We start from the raw sequence: 21,367 nt of genomic DNA, 5'->3' as shown, positions 1-21,367 counted from the left end.
GTACCAGTCATTGAATATTCTCCTCATCACAGTGTGGTGGGAAAGGGGCCACATACTAAACTTGAAAAGCTCAGGGGAGGCCTGCACGGAGGGCCTTACAAACCACGAGGCTAAGTGACCACATAGGATGGTATGAAATTAAAACTTTCTAACCAAAAGCCAGCCATGGCTAGTAGTCATATCCTACATCAGTATCTTCCTTGACACAGGTCAGTCTTTACCTTGACTGAGCCTGTCCATTGTCTTTTTGCATCTAGAATAACCTTTGCCGAAACCGGTTTGGCTCAGTGGATAGAGCGTCGGCCTGCGGAATGAAGGGTCCCGGGTTCGATTCCGGTCGAGGGCATGTACCTTGGTTGCGGGCACATCCCCAGTAGGAGGTGTGCAGGAGGCAGCTGATTGATATTTCTCTCTCATTGATGTTTCTAACTCTCTATTCCTCTCCCTTCCTCTCTGTAAAATATCAATAAAATATATTTTAAAAAATTAGAATAACTCTATTGGATTGTCAGGCGAATTTCCTTTTTTCCCAGATCCCTCAGGGCACAACCTCCCACCAGAGCAGATCACAGAAACCCTCATTGTTCTTCTTATTGTGTTGTTTGTGTACTATCCTATACACACCTATTTAAAACAACTATGTGTCTATTCTATTCATTTTACTTTTTTATCCAAAAAGAGATTTCCCCGATTTGCTTTCCCCCGTTTGCTTTCTCCCACCTCCCTAAGCTGTCATCACTGGATTTCCTGTAACTCCCTTATGTCTTCTCCTTTGTCTGGAATGTGTAAAATAAGGTGCAAAACTTCCAGTCTCCAGAGCATTTTCTCAATCCATTATTCTTCTGCTTCCCAGTAATTGTCCTCACTTTGGCTCAATTGAAATCATTAAAATTATCTGCACGTTTGGACCTTTCTTATATGTAAAGTGGAGAATATACTCCGCGACTATCGTACTTTTCTGCCCAGCCCTCGGAAAGCAACTGAGGTTGCACGGTGTTTGCACCGCGAAGCTGTAAACACTTAACCTTTTCATTTTTATTTTTTTCGTTTGAGCGAAGTGATGGAAAACGAGATGCTTTTGGCAGCTTTTCACCTTTTCGCACATACTGGCTGAGAGCCTTCAAGCCGGCTCTGCCTTCTGTACGGCAACCAGGTGTCCAAACATGGCGGCCCCCATGGCTGCGCCGCGAGGTGGGCGCAGACATATTGCTGCCAAATGCCTCTTCCAGAGCCTGCGATCCTCCTGGGCCACCGTAGAAGGGGCGGAGCCAGGGCAAAAGTTGAAGCCGTTCGCGGCAATAACCACGTTTTCGCTCTCCTCATTGGTCTGGATAAAAATTCAGGTCAGTGTGTGGTTTTGTCCCCAAAAGTTTTTTTTTGTTTTTGTGTGTTTGTTTTTGTCACAGCAAAAGTTTGGTTTCTCACAGGTGACGTGTGGGCGTGGCGTGGTGCGGGGCATGGGATTACCACGGGTTCGGAGGGGGAGGGGAGGAGCGGCCGGGAGGAGGCCGCTGAGGGGAGCCGCGAAGGAACGGGATTTGAGGGGAAGCAGAGAATCTGTGTGTGGTCGGGGTGCCCTGGGGGTCGGTGCCCAGGTGAAGAGTCTGCAGAGATAACGCCCTGTCCGGACTGTCAGGGTTTGGGGTGCTGCAGGTCCCCCCACCTGTGAGACGTGTAGGGGGCATTTAGGAAGATGGCGGTGTCAGGTTCAGGTGGGGGTTTAATACGCGGGTCCGTGATGTTGGGCCGGCGCGGGTGTCCACGCATGGGAGTGTCTGGCCTGCGTTTCCGATGAATAGGGGAGTGTGATCAGAGTCCGCGGTGCCGAGAGGCTGGCGAGGGTGAAGTTTTGGACAAGCAGGGTCCCTGGTGTTTAAGGTTATGGCCTTGGCTGCTGTTGGGACCCAAGGCATGAGGGCCCAGAGTGCTATTGCCAGTCCTTCTGCTTTTTAACCTTCAGTCCCTCAGTTGACGAACTAGAGACCCAGGGACTAAACCAGCAACGCCCGTGTGTCATGCCTCCTCTGTGGCACCTTTTGCGCTGCAAAGGCAGACATTTAGGTCTGCAAAGGGGACCATGTCCCTTTGTTAATTAACTTCAGAAGTTCTTAATGTATCTAAGCTTATGGCCTATATTGACTTCTCCTTCAGTATCATCTAATGAACACTTTCTTCCAAAGTATTTTACTCCACAACCTGGGCATGTGCCCCTGACTGGAATCGAACCCGGAACCCTCACGCAGAAGGCTGACGCTCTATCCACGTGTGTATATTAGAGGCCCGGTGCACAGATTTGTGCACGGTGGGGTTCCTCTGCCTGGCCTCTGCCCTCCTGCAATCTGGGACCCCTCTGGGGATGTAGGACTGCTGGTTTCGCCGATCACCGCAGGCCAGGCCTAGGGACCCCACCGGTGCACTGGGCCTCTAGTATGCATATAAGATCTTTGGTTAATCTCTTCCCACCCTCCCCCTGCCCCTTCCCGCTGAGATTCATCAGTCTGTTCCATGTTTCTACCCTGTGCATTGAGTGTCTGCCCCTGGTGCTCAGTATGTGCCATAGCTACCAGTCAAACGGTGGACCAATGGAATGATTGCTTAGGCTTTGACATATATATTCTCTCTTTCAAATATATTAATTTGAATATATGAAACGTGTTTCTAGGTTAACAAGCACATTTAACTTTTTCACATTGTAGAAACATCTAATTGGAAGACTGCATGGATGTACAATTACTAATAGTATTTTACTAGGCATGTGATTCTTCAACTGTATATTAAAATAAAACCCCACTCACTATATAGGTGCAGTCTGTAAAGTGAAAATGAGCAGAAAAACTAACATTTCTCCCAGATCATGTACAGGACGTCACGCCATTACACAACATGGAGGTGTTACCAGAATCCCTGACATTTCACGATGTGGCCGTGGACTTCACCTGGGAGGAATGGCAGCTCCTGGGCCCCGAGCAGAAGGACCTGTACAGGGACGTGATGTTGGAGACCTACAGCCACCTGGTGTCCGTGGGTGAGGACAGCTCCCCCGTGTCAGTCCGATGGTTCTCTGTCAGTGGCTTTTTATTGATAAGCTGCTTAACTGTTCAGAGTAAATACAGATATGCGACATGGTACAACCGCACATCTTTCTCTTGCCCGAGACAAGAGAGTATAATGTCCCCTCTCCTGATATAAAAGTCATTGTGTTAGATGTGAACCTGTTCATTCTCCATTCTTCTTTTTATTCTAATATATTTTCGTTTCTTTTTTTTTTTTTTTAAATATACTTTATTGATATTTTACAGAGAGGAAGGGAGAGGGACAGAGAGCTAGAAACATCAATGAGAGAGAAACATTGATCAGCTGCCTCCTGCACACCTCCCACTGGGGACGTGCCCGCAACCCAGGCACATGCCCTTCACCAGAATCGAACCCGGGACCCCTCAGTCCGCAGGCCGACGCTCTATTCACCGAGCCAAACCGGTTTCAGCATTATTCTAATATATTTTCACTGGCCCTAACCAGTTTGGCTCAATGGATAGAGTGTCAGCCTGCGGACTGAAGGGTCCCAGGTTCGATTCCGGTCAAGGGCATGTACCTTGGTTGCAGGCACATCCTCAGTGGGGGGTGTGCAGGAGGCAGCTGATCGATGTTTCTCTCTCTCTCATCAATATTTCTAGCTCTCTATCCCTCTCCCTTCCTCTCTGTAAAAAATTAATAAAATATATATATATTTAAAAATATATATACATATATATATATATATTTTTTTTTTTTCAATGATTTCAGAGAGGAAGGGAGAGGGAGACAGAAACATCAATGATAAGAGAGAATCATCGATTGGCTGCCTCTTGCAAGCCCCCCACTGGCGATCGAGTCTGAAACCCAGGCATGTGCCCTTGACTGGAATCAAACCCAGGAACTTTCAATCCGCAGGCCAATGCTCCATCCACTGAGCCAAACCAGCCAGGGCTCATAATCCCTTCTCTTTTATTTTATTTTATTTTTTTAAATAAATATTTTATTGATTTTTTTACAGAGAGGAAGGGAGAGGGATAGAGAGTTAGAAACATCTATCATCTGCCTCCTGCACACTCCCCACTGAGTTCCTTTTCTTAAGTTTATTCCTACTGGGGATGTGCCCGCAGCCAAGGTACATGCCCTTGACCAGAATCGAACCTGGGACCCTTGATTCCGCAGGCTGATGCTCTATCCACGGAACCAAACCGGTTAGGGCTCATTCACCCTTCTTGACAGACACCAGCCCAATGTAATATGTCTGAGTCTCTGTCATTGTTCACAAGCAGGGTATCAAGCCAGCAAACCAGACGCGCTCTCCAAGTTGGAACGAGGGGAAGAACCGTGGACAGTACAGCATGGATGCCGCTGTCTAGTCTCTCCAGGTGAGGGGGTGAGAGCCAGCAAGGTGGGCAGCCGGGAAGTCACATTCTAGTCAGCGAAGTTGTCAGAGCAGTGACAGTGAATGAGGAAACTCAAAAAACCACCCCTCCACAAATGAGAACCCTTTTGGAGAAGTTTAGAGGATAGCATGCCCTGGTTTTCTTTTCTGAGCTCTGACTTGCTTATTTTATCTCCATCTTGATTTTGTTGGCATAGTTTTCTTTGTCCTAGGAATCTCAGATTTTTTTTTTTCCCCCTTTGTCCATTGTCCATGGTCACAGTGTCTGTCTCTGTTACCACTTCTGTAGCTAGGAAATTCTACTTTCCAGGTCTCTTTGGAAAGACAGAACTTTGAATTCATCACTTTTTTCTTACCACAGGGCCTCCATGTCCTGGTTAGAAATAGTGATTTCCTTCCATAACCTCCAACCCACTTTGGATGCTATGTCCCCGTGATAACCTGCTTTTCACGGTGCATTTATGTTGTTTTTCCCCCATCCTCCAATGGTCCTCAGTTCTCATCTTAAACGTCTCCTCTGTTCCCATGAGTTGACCTCTTTCTGTTCTGTGACATGGACTCCCAAATTGACTTCTCCTTCAGTATCGTCTAATGAACACTTTCTTCCAAAGTATTTTACTCATCGTCATGGCAGCTGGCCTCTGACTTCTCATTTTGTGTGTGAGAGCAGGAATCGACTTCCCTCCATTGTTTTTGTTTACTGTTAGTTCCTCTTTCCGAATTCGATATTTTGAATTCTGTCTATCCTGGCATCACCTGGGATGTTCCCTGCATGCTGAGCTCCCTTCTTCAAGGTCTCTACTGTTTCATTTGATGAACAAGAAAAGATCTTAACATATTACATGAGTTTGAGACCAAACAACATAACTTATGTCTGCTTCAAATGACTTACTTTCTAGTTTTTCCAATTCAGATTTTTGTTCCTTCTAAGATGTTATCACTGCATATATTTATTTATTTACTCTTTTAATTGTTTTATTATTATTGATCTTAGAGAGAGTGAGGCAGGGTAGGTAGGTAGGTAGGTAGATAGATAGATAGATTTTTCATTCCACCTATTCATGCATTTATTTGTTGATCCTTATATGTTGCCCTGCAGGGATGTGCAACCTTCATATATTGGGATGATGCTACAAGTAACTGAGCAGTTTGGTCAGGGCTACAATTAGTTTCTTTAAAAAAAAAATACCACATGCCAAAACCGGTTTGGCTCAGTGGATAGAGCGTCGGCCTGTGGACTGAAGGGTCCCGGGTTCGATTCCGGTCAAGGGCATGTACCTTGGTTGCGGGCACATCCCCAGTGGGGGGTGTGCAGGAGGCAGCTGATCGATGTCTCTCTCTCATCGATGTTTCTAGCTCTCTATCCCTCTCCCTTCCTCTCTGTGAAATATCAATAAAATATATTAAAAAAAAAATACCACATCATAATTTTAATGGTTTTACTTAGTTTTAGTATATCAACGTATATGTAACTCCCATTGAAAAAATCCGCATTATTAACTGGTAGACCTGGTAATTCACATGCCATACAGTTCACCTAAATTATATAATTCACTGGTTTGTGGTATATTTGATATAGTTGGGGTGTAACCATCATCACAATCAATTTTAGAACATTTTATATTTATAGAAATGTTTTTAAATATATTCATTTCATATATTCATTTTAATATATTTGTAGTAAGTGCTTTTGGTTTTGTTTTTTGTTGATCCTCACCGGAGGATACTTTTTCCATTGAGAGTAGAAGGGAAGGAGGGAGAGGGAGAGAGAGAGAGAGAGAAAAGCATCTATCAGTTATCTCCTGAACTGGCCCCCACCAGTTACTAAACCCTCAACCTAGGCAAGTTCCCCTACCTGGAATCAAACTCGTGACCCTTCGGTGCATGAGACAAACTTCAACTAACTAAGCCACACCATCCAGAGCTATTTATACATTCTTATTGAGGCCTTGATTTCTGTAGCTCTTTATAAATTTTGAAATTGGGAAGATTTAATTACCCAACTTTGTTGTCTTTCAAAATAATTTTGACTTTTGGATGGTTGAATTTTCATTTGAATTTTAGAATCAGCTTGTGAATTTCTGCAAAAGAAGAAACAGCTAGGATTTTGGTAGGGATTACATTGAATCTGTACCTTAATTGGGTAGGAATTCCATCGTAACCATATTAAACATCCTGATCCATGATCATTGTCTGTCTTTCTATTTAATTTGGTCTTTAATTTCTTCCAACAACATATTATAAGTTTCAGAATAAAATTTCTACATTTCCTTTTCTTAAGTTTATTCCTAAGTATGAGATTCTCTTTTATTATTTAAAATAATTACTTAAATGGAATTATTTTCGTGATTGCATTTTCAGATTATTCATTTCTAGGATATAAAAATAAAACTGATTACTTTCTCATCATATGCTGATGACACTTCGTCCCAGGTAACCAAATTTCCTGTCATATGATATTGCAGTTTCTCTTTCAGTGATCTCTGTGATACGCTGTTATCTTGCTTAGAAAGTCTCTGTCCTTTTCCTGAAAACTCTCATGCATTCCATACTTGTGATTGCCTCCTGCAATCTAAGTGACTGCTTTATTTCTTTAGAACTTGCATTTTGATAGCCTAATATTTTTTAAAAATACATTTTCATTGATATCAGATAGGAAAGGAGAGAGAGAGAGATAGAAACATCAATGATGAGAGAGAATCATTGATCGGCTGCCTCCTACATGCCCCTCCCACTGGGGATTGAGCCCGCAACCCCGGCACGTGCCCTTGACTGGAATGGAACCTGGGACCCTTCAGTCCAGAGGCCAATGCTCTATCCACTGAGCCAAACCAGCTAGGGCAATAGTCTAGTATTTTTTAAGTTAACAGCTGTACTCTAGTTTGCACAGTCCTTTCATTCTCAGTAGAAGTACTCTAGATAATCAATAATAAATTTATATCTTAGGGCAAAAAATGCTGTAAGGAAATTGAAGCAGCCAATGGAACAGTGGGCGTTCCTCCCAGAATTGCTTTGAGGAGTGGGAAGGGCTCTTTGATAGGGTTCCTTTGAGCACCTAGATGAGGGATATGAGTCAGCTCCCTGGAGCTCTCCAAATGTAAGCCTATGGGAAGTTCCAGAGCTGAATTTGGAATGTGTTTGAGGAACTCCTAGGAAGCCTTTCTGGATAGAGTGAAATGGGCAGGCGGGAAAATGACTGTAGATAAGGACAGTGTGGTGGCAGTGAGCTATTGGTCACACATCACCTCTTGAGGCCAATGAAGACCTTGCTTTCATTCCATTAAAGTTGAAAACCAGTAGAAAAGTGACATTATGTAACTAGGTTTGAAAATGGACCACTTTGCCTGTAATATAGAAGACAGATTGTATAAGGGAGGGAAATATAACCATGTTACACTCACCATCACTATTTGTGACAGTAGAAAAATACAGATTGAAATTTTGAAAGATAAAAGGTAGATAGGGAAGAATCCATGAGTGACTTGAAAAAAGTGCTAAATTGCCTGACCTAAGCCCTGCTGGTGTTGCTCAGTGGTTGAGTGTTGACCCATGAACCAGGAGGTCATAGTTCAATTCCCGATCAGAACACATGCCTGGGTTGCAGACCCAATCTCCAGTGGTGGGCATGCACCAGGCATTCGACCAGTGAGTCTGTCTCATTGATGTTTCTCTCTCTCTCTCCCTCTCTGAAACAAATAAAACATAGAAGAAGAAGAATAGCAAGTGTTAGGCACATGATAACCCTCAGTAGTCTGTTATAATTTCCTGGAAATCAGATGCTGAGCATCTACATTCTTACTCTCTGTGTATTTGTTCTGTACACCTGTCAGCAGGTATGCACCTGATCACAATACTCAGTGTTTGCTTCTTTTTTGTGGGGTTATTGAGTTCCAAAACTTTAGATATGCCTTCGTGTTTTATTTTACAGGTTTCAAAACACAGTCTAGTTTAGTCTCTTTCTTTGAAGAATTTGTAAATGTTCATGGACTGACACATATTTTCAGAATAGACCTTTTATAACATTTATACAGTCAAATAACTTCTTCATATTTGTACTTGGATATGTGGTAATAATATTAAACTTTGTTTCACAATGCAGTCTAGATTTTCTCCTCATTCTGAACTTCAGTAATATCCCTTATTTCATTGAAAGGCATTTTACTTTCTTGGTGGCTCACTCCACATAATTCCTGGAGTAATGTTTAAGTCCTCACTTTCATTAACCTCTTCTTGCTTCTCCCATTTAGCCCATCAGTGAACCTTGTCTTCTCTTTATTTTTTTTTAAAATATATTTTATTGCTTTTTTACAGAGAGGAAGGGAGAGGGAGAGAGAAATAGAAACATCGATGAGAGAGAAACATCAATCAGCTGCCTCCTGCACACTCCCCACTGGTGATGTGCCCGCAACCAAGGTACATGCCCTGAGCAGAATCAAACCCAGGACCCTTGAGTCTGCAGGCCGACACTCTATCCACTGAGCCAAACCGGTCAGGGCCTTGTCTTCTCTTTAAATGCAGGTTGAGCAAAAGCATGTTTGCCATTGTGAGTGCATGAAACACAGGTTTATACTTGTATTATCATTAATCAATGACTGCCAGATTCCCCATATAAACGCCTCTGAACCTGCTTCTGCCCCATCCTGTGTATCCGACTTAATCCACCTCTTACATCTCCATTCCTCTTTTCACCATGTTTCACAGGCTGTGATTACCTTTATTACTTTGTTTCAGGTTTCTGTATCTAGAATTATTAAACCTAGAGGCCCTACATATTTACTCAATTCTGACACTATCTATCTAGAAGTAGAGTTAGACCAGGGATGGGCAAACTTTTTGACTCGAGGGCCACAATGGGTTCTTAAACTGGACCGGAGGGCCGGAACAAAAGCATGGATGGATTGTTTGTGTGAACTAATATAAATTCAAAGTAAAGGAGCGGAGGGGAGAGCAAGAGAACCCTCCGCTCTTTTGGCTCCACGGGCCGGATCCCATAGTTTGCCCACGGCTGCGTTAGACCCTTCGAGTTAAGAGTTCAGGGGTGCTGAAGGCTTGGGATGGGGGGGGCTGGAGTTTGTCAATGGGGGAGAAAGAGGGACATAGGTAATACTTTTAACGATAAAGAATTGTTTAAAAAAAATAAAATGAGCCCTAACCGGTTTGGCTCAGTGGATAGAGCGTCGGCCTGCGGACTCAAGGGTCCCAGGTTCGATTCCGGCCAAGGGCATGTACCTTGGTTGCAGGCACATACCCAGTGGGGAGTGTGCAGAAGGCAGCTGATCGATGTTTCTCTCTCATCGATGTTTCTGACTCTCTATCCTTCTCCCTTCCTCTCTGTAAAAAATCAATAAAATATATTTAAAAAAAAAAATAAATAAATAAAATAAAAATAAAATAAAATAAAATAAAATGAGCAAACACAGAAGTCAAGAGGTCATCCCATAAGACTGCACCCAATTCTGATGTCCATCACACGTCCAAATTGTCACTTATACTTCTGACCAACTGGCTATAAATTGGAGGTTATCCTGAGCTTTTTAGGTTCAATTAATTTGTGGGAGCAACTCTCCATACTCAGAGAAATGCTTGGGTTTATTGTTTTATTATGAAGGATACAGATGAGTAGGTACAGAGGACAAGGTCTAAAGAATTCCTGAATAAGGAGCTCTGTCCCCATGGAACTGGAGTAAACCACCCCGTGGGCTGATCAATGTGTTCCCGAACCCAGAAGCTGATCCGATCTAGTTGAGTTTTCTTTTTTTTTAAATATATTTTATTGATTTTTTACAAGAGAGGAAGGGAGTGGGATAGAGACTTAGAAACATCGATCAGCTGCCTCCTGCACACCCCCTACTGGGGACATGCCCGCAACCAAGGTACATGCCCTTGACCGGAATCGAACCTGGGACCTTTCAGTCCGCAGGCCGACGCTCTACCACTGAGCCAAACCGGTTTCGGCGTCTAGTTGAGTTTTCATAGAGTCTTGGCCAATGTGGCTCAGTTGGAGAACCGTCCTGTATACCAAAAGGTTACTGTTGTGTTTTTTTTTTATATTTTTATTGAGTTTATTTATTTCAGATAGGAAGGGAGAGGGAGAGAGAGATAGAAACATCAATGATGAGAGAGAATCATTGATCGGCTGCCTCCTGCATGCCCCACACTGGGGATCGAGCCCGCAATCCAGGCATATGCCCTGACTGGGAATAGGACCCGTGACCTCCAGGTTCATAGGTCGACGCTCAACCACTGAGCCACTCCGACCAGGCGAAAGGTTACTGTTTTGATTCCTCTCAGGGCACTACCTAAGTTGAAGGCTGGTCCCTGGTAGGGAAGCAATAGATGATTCTTTCTGAATACCATGTCTCTCTCTCTCTCTGTCTCTCTCTCTCGCTCTCTCTCCCTCATCTCTAAAAATCAATATATATGTATATATATTAAGAGTTTTTATAGAGCTTTAGTTTTTAGTTCCTCCATTTTCCAGAGGTCACTGGGTCCCGGTGCTGAAATCCCAGTCTTCTAATTAATTGGTGTGTCTGGTCACTAACTCCATCCTGAATATATGTAGGAATCAGTCCTAAGCCATTTAATTAGCATAAACTCAGCTGTTATCATAAGGGTCTTTTAAAAATTATATATATATATACTTATATATATATTTCAGAGGAAGGGAAAGAGAGAGAGAGATAGAAACATCAATGATTAGAGATAATCATTGATCAACAGCTTCCTGCACGTCCCCTTCTGGGGATCGAGCCCGCAACCCAGGCATGTACCCTTGACTGGAAATGAACCCGGGACCTTTCAGTCTACAGGCTGACGCTCTATCCACTGAGCCAAACCAGCTAGGGCATAGGTGTCTTTTTTGATGTATAACGAAAGATATTCATAACACTTGACAATTACATGAAACAGACTGACAGATCTCAAGAGGGGAGGGATGGGTGAGTTGGGAAGAGATTAATCAAAGAACACATATGCGTATGTACATTGTCCATGGACCCAGAAAGTAATGTGGTGAAGGCCTGGAAGGGGGCAGGGACAAAGTGGAGAGAGGCAGAGTGGGGGAAAATGAGGAACAGCTATAATAGATTCAACAATTAAAAAAAACTTCTGATTATTTAATGAATATAATGAGATGTAATGAAACTTAGTATCTTCTTAAAGTATGGTAAGTTTAGTGTAGAGTTTGAACACTCTTTTTTTTTTAATCTTTATTGTTCAGATTATTACAGGTGTTCCTCTTTTTTTACCCCCATAGCTGCCCTCCACCTGATTCCCCACCCCACCTCATGCCCTTACCCCCACCACTGTCTTCATCCATAGGTGTAAGATTTTTGTCCCATCTCTTCCCGCACCCCTCACACTCCCTTCCCCCTGAGAATTGTCAGTCCACTCCCTTTCTATGTCCCTGATTCTATTATATTCACCAGTCCATTCTGTTCTTCAGATTCTTTATTCACTTGATTTTTAGATTCACTTGTTGGTAGATATGTATTTGATGTCATTTTGTTGTTCATAATTTTTATCTTTACCTTTTTCTTCCTCTTCCTCTTCTTAAAGAATACCCTTCAGCATTTTATGTAATCCTGGTTTGGTGGTGATGAACTCCTTTACCTTTTTCTTGTCTGTGAAGCTCTTTATCTGACCTTCAACTCTGAATGATAGCTTTGCTGGGTAGAGTAATCTTGGTTGTAGGTTCTTGCTGTTCATCATTTTGAATATTTCTTGCCACTCCATTCTGGCCTGCATAGTTTCTGCCAAGAAATCACCTGACAGTTGTATGGGTGCTCCCTTGTAGGTATCTAACCGTTTTTCTCTTGCTGCTTTCAAGATTCTCTCTTTGTCTTTTGCCCTTGGCATTTTAATTATGATGTGTCTTGGTGTGGTCCTCTTTGGATTCCTCTTGTATGGGGTTCTGTGCGCTTCCTGAACTTGTCAGTCTATTTCTTTCACCAGGTAGGGAAAGTTTTCTGTCATTATTTCTTCTAATAGGTTTTCAATATTTTGCTCTCTCTCTTCTTCTGGCACCCCAAAATTTCGGATGTTGGTACGCTTAAAGTTGTCACAGAGGCTCCTTACACTATCTTCATATTTTTGGGTTCTTTTTTCTTTTTGTTTTTCTGGTTGGGTGTTTTTTGTTTCCTCATATTTCAGATCTTTGGTTTGATTCTTGGGGTACATTGATCTACAGTTGAGTTTCTGTATATTCTTTATTTCAGACAGGGTATGCTTAATTTCTGACTGGTCCTTTTCCATTTTTTGGGCATTCTCATTAAGATCCTTAAAGGTCTCACTAAGTTCCTTAGCGGTTTTTAGAAGATTCTTGAGTAGCCTTATAAATGTGGTTCTGAACTCTATGTCGTCCAGTAGTTTGCTTTTCTCCATTTCTTTCATTCTTGACATGTTTCTTTGTCTCCGCATTTTGTTGCTTCCTTGTGTTGATGGAGTGGCTTTGTGTGGTAGGTGACCTATAGGAGCCAGTAGCTCAGCCTCCCCAATCACCTAAGGTGGACGCCTTTGGTACATCCCTTTGTGGCCTGAGTGCAAAGTCTTGGTGTAGATAAGCCTTGATTGCTGTCGGTACACTGGGAGGAATTGACCTCCAGGCCAATTGGCTGTGAGGACCCGCTGTGTCTATAATGGAAGAACTGCTGTGCTGGAGACACGCTTATGGTGCAGGACTTGTTTCAGTGGGGCTTTGGTGCTCACTGAGTCTGCCTCTTGATTGTGTCACTTATGGATGTGGGGAGTTGAAATCTGGTGTCTCACACTGACCACTAGGTACACTGGCTTCTGGATCTCCAATGGGGTGCAAGTCAGGTACTGTCTGAGGCCACCCCGCAGGCGCTACAGCGAGAACTACAGTTTTCTCCTCTTTGCTTGGGGTTTGGAGGTTTTGGAGCTGTTTGACTCTTGCTGCAAGTTTGCTAGGTTAAGCTACGATAGGGCAGGTCATTCATATGCTAAAGCCGCTGCTTGGAGCTTGGGTGGGTTTGTAGGTTGTGCAGGGCGGGGTCTCAGGACGTGACTAGGCTAGGGCGTGGCAGACAGCGATGCCTGCCAGTAAGCTGGCTCTGCGTCTCTGACCGCGTCCCCGTGTCCCGCACAGTAAACAATTATTCCTGCGCGCAGCCCTGCAAGCAAGCCACCCTCACTTTCCGACCCCACGGCAGACAGTCCAGCTTCTCCCTGTAGGAGTTTGGGTCCCCCGTGTCTCCCCAGAAACCGGAGTTTGGAGTAATCGGGAGCTTGTCTCCCTTCGGGTTGAAAAAAGCAGCACTCCTAGTCGCACGTCGCCAGTCCGATTCGCGCGCCTCCGTACCTCAGCTTTTCAGCACTTGTGCATCTCTCAATGCTCTTTGCTCTTTCCTTCTAGTTGTAGAACTTCCACTCAGCCAGCTTTCCTGTGGTTCTGGGTGATAGACGTTTTGTCTTTCAGTTGTAATTTTGAAATTGTTGTGCGAGGCAGCAGTTTAGGTGTTTACCTACGCCGCCATCTTGGATCCTCCTGAACACTCTTAAAATTTATTCTGCCTTGGCCAATTCATACAATCCCTGAATGAAATCTCTACTAATTCTGTAATGAATATTTATGACTTATGGCATAATAAAATCTATTTTTATATATATACTAGAGACCCGGTGCATGAATTCATGCACCAGTGGGGACCCACAGCCTGGCTTGCGGGATTGGGCCGAAACCAGCTCTCCGACATCCTCTGAGGGTTCCTGGATTGCGAGAGGCGCATGCCAGGCTGAGGGACCCCACCGGTGCACAGTCGGGTTGGGGAGGGATGCAGGAGGTTGGCCAGCCGGAAGGGACCACCGTCTGGCCCATCTTGCTCAGTCCCCAGCAGCAATCTAACCTACCGGTCAGAGCGTCTGCACCCTGGTGGTCATTGCATGTCATAGCGATTTTTCTACTGGTCAACTCTCTGCCCCTGGTGGTCAGTGCATGTCATAGGGAGCAGTTGAGCAGCCTTAGCATATCATTAACATTTTACACTTTGATTGGTTGAATGGCCCACCTGATGACCTGACACCATATTAGGCTTTTATTATTGATTTCAGAGAGGAAGGGAGAGGGAGGGAGAAACATCAACAATGAGAGAGAATCATTGATTGGCTGCCTTCTGCACACCCCCTACTGGGGATGGAGCCCGCAACCCAGGCATATGCCCCTGGAGCCAAACCAGCCAGGGCATAATAAGATCTATTATGTTCAAAGTTACTTGCTGTATCTTCTTAAAATATGAAAAATTTACTGTTATATTTGAGTTTAAGGTTTAGATTTAAGGTCAGCTTAAATGTAGAAAATAGATTTGGTTGAAGTTAAATTCGAGTTAGTTCTAGAGTTGAAATATTTTATAATTTGATGTTAAAGCTAGAGATAGTGTTAGAGTTAGTTTTAAGCCTCGTGCCAGACGTAGAATCACCTGATGTGTTAGAATTTGTTTATTTGTTTAGGGTTATTATTTGTGGGAACATTAGAATTAATGTTATATTTTGCTTTATGTTTTGCTTTCAGTCGTGGTTATGACTTGGAGAAATATTTTCGTTTCTTTTGAGTAGTGTTTGTACAATGATTATATTTTGGTCCAGGGTTTGGTTTGAGTTTCAGATCCAGTAAAATGTTTTGTAGAATTAAATAAGACTTGATGTTAGTGTTTGGTATGAAGTTAGGATAAATTTAAAAAAAAATTACAAGGGTTTGACAAGCTCAGTGTCAAGAAATGTGGACAGAGAAAAAAAATGGCGGCGGAATAGACAGATGTGTTCTGAGCCTTGTCCCGGAGCAGAAAGAAAGAACAGCTGAGGGTCACACGACTTGTGTTTGTTGGCAAGTTAAGGGACAGCTCAACTCCAGGAGAAGGTGGGGGACTGCTAGATGGGGTTCCCCCGACCGGGCAGCCCTGACTGTGGCTGGGTCCCCTCCCGGAGCTACGGGCTTGCACGTGGAGTCTGCGCCATCTTGAAAGGGAAAGTGGAGCTTATTAGAAGCCTGAGAATCCACAACTGTGGCACCCACAGAACAGCTGCGAGCCCCAGAACACTGCTCCCCAATTGGCGCAAACACGCAGATTCAGAGGAGCTCTACACTCCACCACGGAAAGGTCAGGTTTCGCCTGGGATAAGGTCTCTGGTCCCGGTGGGAGAGAGGAATGTGCGTTTTGCGGGCGCTGGAGGACCAGGGAAGTCTGTGCCTAGAAAAATCCGTGGTTGTTGAGGCTGGTGTGATTCGTGAATGTGGAAGGGGGTCCTCAGAGCTGCTAACAGAAGGGATCTCTAAAAAGCAACTCATTTTGATCTGACGTGCAGGGACAGCCTAAGAATTTCAAAGGTGTGCCGGCTGCTTAGACTTGCGTGCAGACCCATTGTTCGCACACTTGGGCTTTTTCCTCTTCAAATCCTTGCTTCTGATTACTAAGCCCAATACATAGGATCACCCAGTTGGGGACACCCTGCGAGACTGCAGGGGAAAGTTGTTTTTCTGGAACCTGGGGATCGGAGCGGGGAGTGACCATCGGAGAGCCACCTCTGAGGCTGCCCACTCCCACAAACCGGTAGTGAGTGCCACAGGGAAAGAAGGTTCTAACACTGCCTAGAGAGGCCATATATAGACCCGGAAGTCAATCCAGAAACACTGCCACCCAGGAGCTGAAAATTGACTCTTGTGTAAAGAACTGTGGACAAAGACAAAATATATTTCTTATTGTATACAACATAGAATTGACACTAAATAGTTAATTCAGCAATAGGCGCTCTGGCTCAGTTGGTTGGAGTGTCGTCCCCTACACCCAAGGGGCACTGGTTCTATTCTCAGTCAGGATACATACATAGTTTGCAGGTTTAGTCCCTGATCAGGGTGTTTACAGGAGGAAACTGATCGATGCCTCCCTCTCTTTCTCTCTCTCTCACTTTCACTCTTGCTCTCGCTCTCACTCTCCCTTTCTCTCTAAAAGAAAAAAAAAAAAAATCAGTAGTCCTTGCCAGGTGGCTCACTTGGTTGGACTGTCGTCCTTACACCAAAATGTTGTGTGTTTGATTCCTGGTCAGGGCACATGCCTTGGTTGCAGGTTTGATCCCTGGTCAGGGCATGTATGAGAAGCAACTTATAGATGTTTCTCATCAATGTTTCGTTCTTTCTCTTCCTCTCCTTCCTCTCTCTCTAAAATCAATAAAAATATATATCCTCAGGGGAGAATTTAAAACAAAATGTTTTAAGAAATCAATAAGTAGCCCTAGCTGGTTTGCTCAGTGGATAGAGCATCGGCCTGTGGACTAAAGGGTCCCAGGTTCGATTCCAGCCAAGGACACACGCCTGGGTTGCAGGCTTGATCCGCCCCACCCCCAGTAGGGGGTGGACAGGAGGCAGCCAATCAATGATTCTCTCTCATGATGTTTCTATCTCTCTATCCCCTTCCCTTCCTCTCTGAAATCAATAAAAATATTTTTTAAAAATCAGTAAGTATATTTTTAAAATAAATAGATACTTACTGCACAAGAAGGCATTTTGTAAGAACAGTTATATTTCTTCTTTAAAAAATCAATATTTTTAATGATTTCCAAAAGGAAGGGAGAGGAATAGATAGATAAAAACATCAATGATGAGAGAGAATCATCGATCGGCTGCCTGCTGGGTACCCACCCTGGGGATCCAGCCTGCAACCAGGGCATGTGCCCTGACCGGAAACAAACCATGACCTCCTGGTTCATAGGTCAACACTCAACCACTGATTCACACCGGCCAGGCAAGAACAGTTTTATTTCAAACACAGATTATGAGAGATTACAGAATGATTTACTGTTCTCTTCTTTCCTAGAATTCAAGAAAGTTGCTGAGCCTCTGAATCGTCACTTGCAAAGTCGAAGCCTTCAGAAGAATCTGGGATTATGCTGTGAATATAATATGTCTGCAAATATTGTTCATCAGAATGATTGTCATTTCCTATTAAAGCAAAATCATAGTATGTTTGACATTCATGAAAAACCTTTAAAATCGAATTTACATTTTGAAAACAAAAACAGAAGCTGTCACTTAACTAACTCTGTTGAGTTGAATGGTGATGGGACATGCATTCTACATGCTAACAATGAACAAACTGAAATGCAATTTCCTGTCAGTACGAAAAACATCAGTAATGATTCACCGGTTAATAAGCAACAGAGAAGTCACAACATAGAGAAAGCCCATATGTGCACTGAATGTGGGAACACCTTCATGAAGAAGTCTCAGCTCACTGATCACCACCAGAGAGTTCATACTAGGGAGAAACCTTACGGATGCAGTCTGTGTGGAAAAGCCTTCGCCAGAAAATCCAAGCTCACTAAACATCAGAAAATTCATACAAGATTGAAATACGAATGCACTGAATGTGACAAAACCTTCCTTAAGAAATCACAGTTCAGTATACATCAGAAAACTCACCTGGGAGAGAAACCATATACCTGTAATGAATGTGGAAAAGTGTTCATAAAAAAGTGGCAGCTCATTTATCATCTGCAAACTCATACAGGGGAGAAACCCCATGGATGCAGTCTATGTGGGAAGTCCTTTTCTACAAAGTCTTATCTCACTAAACATCAGAAAACTCATACAGGAGAGAAACCTTATATATGCAATGAATGTGGGAAAGGCTTCATTGTGAAGTGTCGTCTTATTGCACATCGTCGAACTCATACTGGAGAGAAACCATTTATATGCAATGAATGTGGGAAAGGCTTTACCTTGATGACTAGTCTTACCACACATCAGCGAACTCATACAGGAGAGAAACCCTACATATGTAATGAGTGTGGAAAGGGCTTCACCAGGAAGAGTGTTCTCATCAAACATCAGCGAATACATACAGGGGAGAAGCAATATGTATGTAGTGTATGTGGAAAAGGCTTCACCATAAAGAGTAATCTCACTGTACATCAGCGAACTCATACTTTAGAGAAACCGTTTATTTGCAATGAATGTGGAAAAGGCTTCATTGAGAAGTGTCGTCTTATTGCACATCGTCGAACTCATACTGGAGAGAAACCATTTATATGCAGTGAATGTGGGAAAGGCTTTACCTTGATGAGTAGTCTTACCACACATCAGCAAACTCATACAGGAGAGAAACCCTACATATGTAATGAGTGTGGAAAGGGCTTCACCAGGAAGAGTCTTCTCATCAAACATCAGCGAACACATACAGGGGAGAAGCAATATGTATGTAGTGTATGTGGAAAAGGCTTCACCAAAAAGAGTACTCTCACTGTACATAAGCGAACTCATACTTTAGAGAAACCGTTTATTTGCAATGAATGTGGAAGAGGCTTCATTGAGAAGTGTCGTCTTATTGCACATCGTCGAACTCATACTGGAGAGAAACCATTTATATGCAATGAATGTGGGAAAGGCTTTACCTTGATGAATAGTCTTACCACACATCAGCGAACTCATACAGGAGAGAAACCCTACATATGTAATGAGTGTGGAAAGGCCTTCACCAGGCAGAGTGTTCTGATCAAACATCGGCGAACACATACAGGGGAGAAGCAACATGTATGTACTGTATGTGGAAAAGGCTTCACCATAAAGAGTAATCTCACTGTACATCAGCGAACTCATACTTTAGAGAAACCGTTTGTTTGCAATCAGTGTGGGAAAGGCTTCACTGGGAAGAGTTATCTGATTGTACATCAGCGAACTCACACAGGAGAGAAACCCTATGTATGCAGTGAATGTGGAAAAGGCTTCCCAGGAAAGATGCAGCTCATTTTACATCAACGAACTCATACGGGAGAAAGACCTTATGTATGCAGTGAATGTGGAAAAGGTTTCAAAGCGCACAGTTATCTCACCAGACATCTTCGAACACATACAAGAGAGAAACCCTTTGCTTGTAGTGAATGTGGAAAAGGCTTTACCATGAAGAGTAATCTCACTGTACATCAGCTAAGTCACACTTCAGAGAAACCGTATATGTGCAGTGAATGTGGGAAAGGCTTTGCTGTGAAGAGTCGTCTTATTGTACATCAGGGAATTCACACAGGAGAGAAACCCTATTTGTGCAGTGTATGTGGAAAAGGCTTCCCAGCAAAAAGCAAGCTGATTGCACATCAACGGATTCATACAGGAGAGTAACCTTATATATGTAGTGAATGTGGGAAGGGCTTTACAAAGAAGTTTAATCTAATCAGACATCAGCGAAAACATACAGGAGAGAAACCCTTTGTAGTGTATGTGGATAAGGCTTCACTATGAAGAGAAACCCTATGAATGTAATGAATTTAGGGAAGCCTTCATGACAAATTCAGGACTCAATGAGGAGAGAAGTAGAATGGGTGCAGCAATGATGGGAAAGCTTTTGCCCACTTGTCAATCCTTGTTAAACATGAGAATTTACAGATAGTTGCTTTGGGGAAATCCCTTTTTGTGTTCTGGGACCTCAAGAAGATAGTATGCGCCCTAGCTGGTTTGGCTCAGTGGATAGAGCATTGGCCTGCGGACTGAAGGGTCCCGGGTTCGATTCCGGTCAAGGGCATGTATCTTGGTTGCGGGCACATCCCCAGTTGGTCTGCAGGAGGCAGCTGATTGATGTTTCTCATTCATCAATGTTTCTAACTCTCTATTCCTCTCTCTTCCTCTCTATAAAAAATCAGTAAAATATATTTTAAAAAAAGATAGTATGCAATGAAAATGACTTAATGCAAAGAGTCTGATACTGTGTTTACTGATCAAGTATGTCATATTATCTCTCGATAAAAAATTACAAAATAACTCAGATACAATCAGCCTTGGTGAAAATATTTTAGGACATTATATATCTAAAGAGTGTTCATTGAGACAAATCCCATGAATGTAACAAATTGGGAAATCCTTTTGTGGTAAGTAAACCCTATCCTATGTCATCATCAGAGATTATGAATTAATAAGTATTTTTAATTATGGGAAATCATCTGTCCAGAAGTAAAACTTTAATAGATGTCAGTTCATACTAAAAAATAATTTTGTCTTGCAATGCAAATGGCATACTTTATAGTAATTTATGTTGCCTCATCATTTGCCAGCAAATCCTTGCTGAAATATCACTGAACACATTGAATTTAGTGGTCTTTAGCAAAAGCTTAGGTAATGTAGTGAATGCAACGAGGCTTGAATGAAAAAGCATTCTGTCACAAGTCTAAGCAGATAGTACACCTCACAGGCAATTGGGGACAGGATGCCTTCACCATATTTCTAGCTGCCTAGCTTTTGAGTTATACTTTAAATAGTGGCAGTTACTCTCTTTATGGATCAAATTTTAATATACGCAACATAAAAGTGTTCTATGCCTGTTTCATTATGTAATTAACTTGTGCAATTCTTTCATTCCAACTTAAATGATTGGTTAATATACAAAATGCCTGATTAGTACTCTTCAAAAAACTGAGGAAATAAAAAAGAAAAATACCAAGAAATGGTTACACAACAGAGAAAATATAGGAAACATGATGTCTAAAATCACTATTTGGGGTTGAATTTTGGGACAAGAAAAAAATGGTAGCGGCAAAACTTGTCAAATCTGAGTAGGATCTATAGTTGGGTTGCTTATTATACCAATGTTAATTCTCAGTTTCATAAATATACCATGGTTATATAAGATGTTCAGATAGCAGGAAGTTGAATGAAGGTATATGTGAACTCTTTGTAGTAGTTCCTTTTGACTTTTGTGTAAATATAAAATTTTCCCAAAGTAAAAAATTTATTAAAAGTAGGTCTAGCCCTAACCGGTTTGGCTCAGTGCATAGAGCATTGGACTACAGACTAAATGATCCCAGGTTCAATTCTGGTCAAGGGCACATGCCCATGTTGGGGCTCCATCCCCAATGGCGGGTGTGCGGGAGGCAGCTGATCAATGATTGATCAATGATTCTCATCATTGATGTTTCTATCTCTCCCTCTCTGATATCATTAAAAATATATATTTAAAATAAACA

At 42.8% G+C, this 21,367-nt stretch overlaps 1 protein-coding gene across 1 annotated transcript; it reads left to right on the top strand.

Annotated features, from left to right (window-relative positions):
• Positions 1-1,163: 1,163 nt before the first annotated feature.
• Positions 1,164-20,816, top strand: LOC308235329 (uncharacterized protein; the record flags this gene model as incomplete). The annotated part of the gene is made up of 4 exons (XM_080644081.1): positions 1,164-1,343; positions 2,863-3,025; positions 4,302-4,397; positions 17,236-20,816. The coding sequence occupies 4 exons, from the start codon at positions 1,164-1,166 to the stop codon at positions 19,530-19,532; spliced, it is 2,736 nt and encodes a 911-aa protein (XP_080500207.1). The 3' UTR covers positions 19,533-20,816.
• Between the last annotated feature and the right edge of the window lie 551 nt (positions 20,817-21,367).

Source organism: Plecotus auritus (genome assembly GCF_963455305.1).
Source record: "Plecotus auritus genome assembly, chromosome: 10".
In the NCBI taxonomy this organism is placed as follows: domain Eukaryota; kingdom Metazoa; phylum Chordata; class Mammalia; order Chiroptera; family Vespertilionidae; genus Plecotus; species Plecotus auritus.
This window is presented reverse-complemented; position numbering and strand designations above follow the sequence as displayed.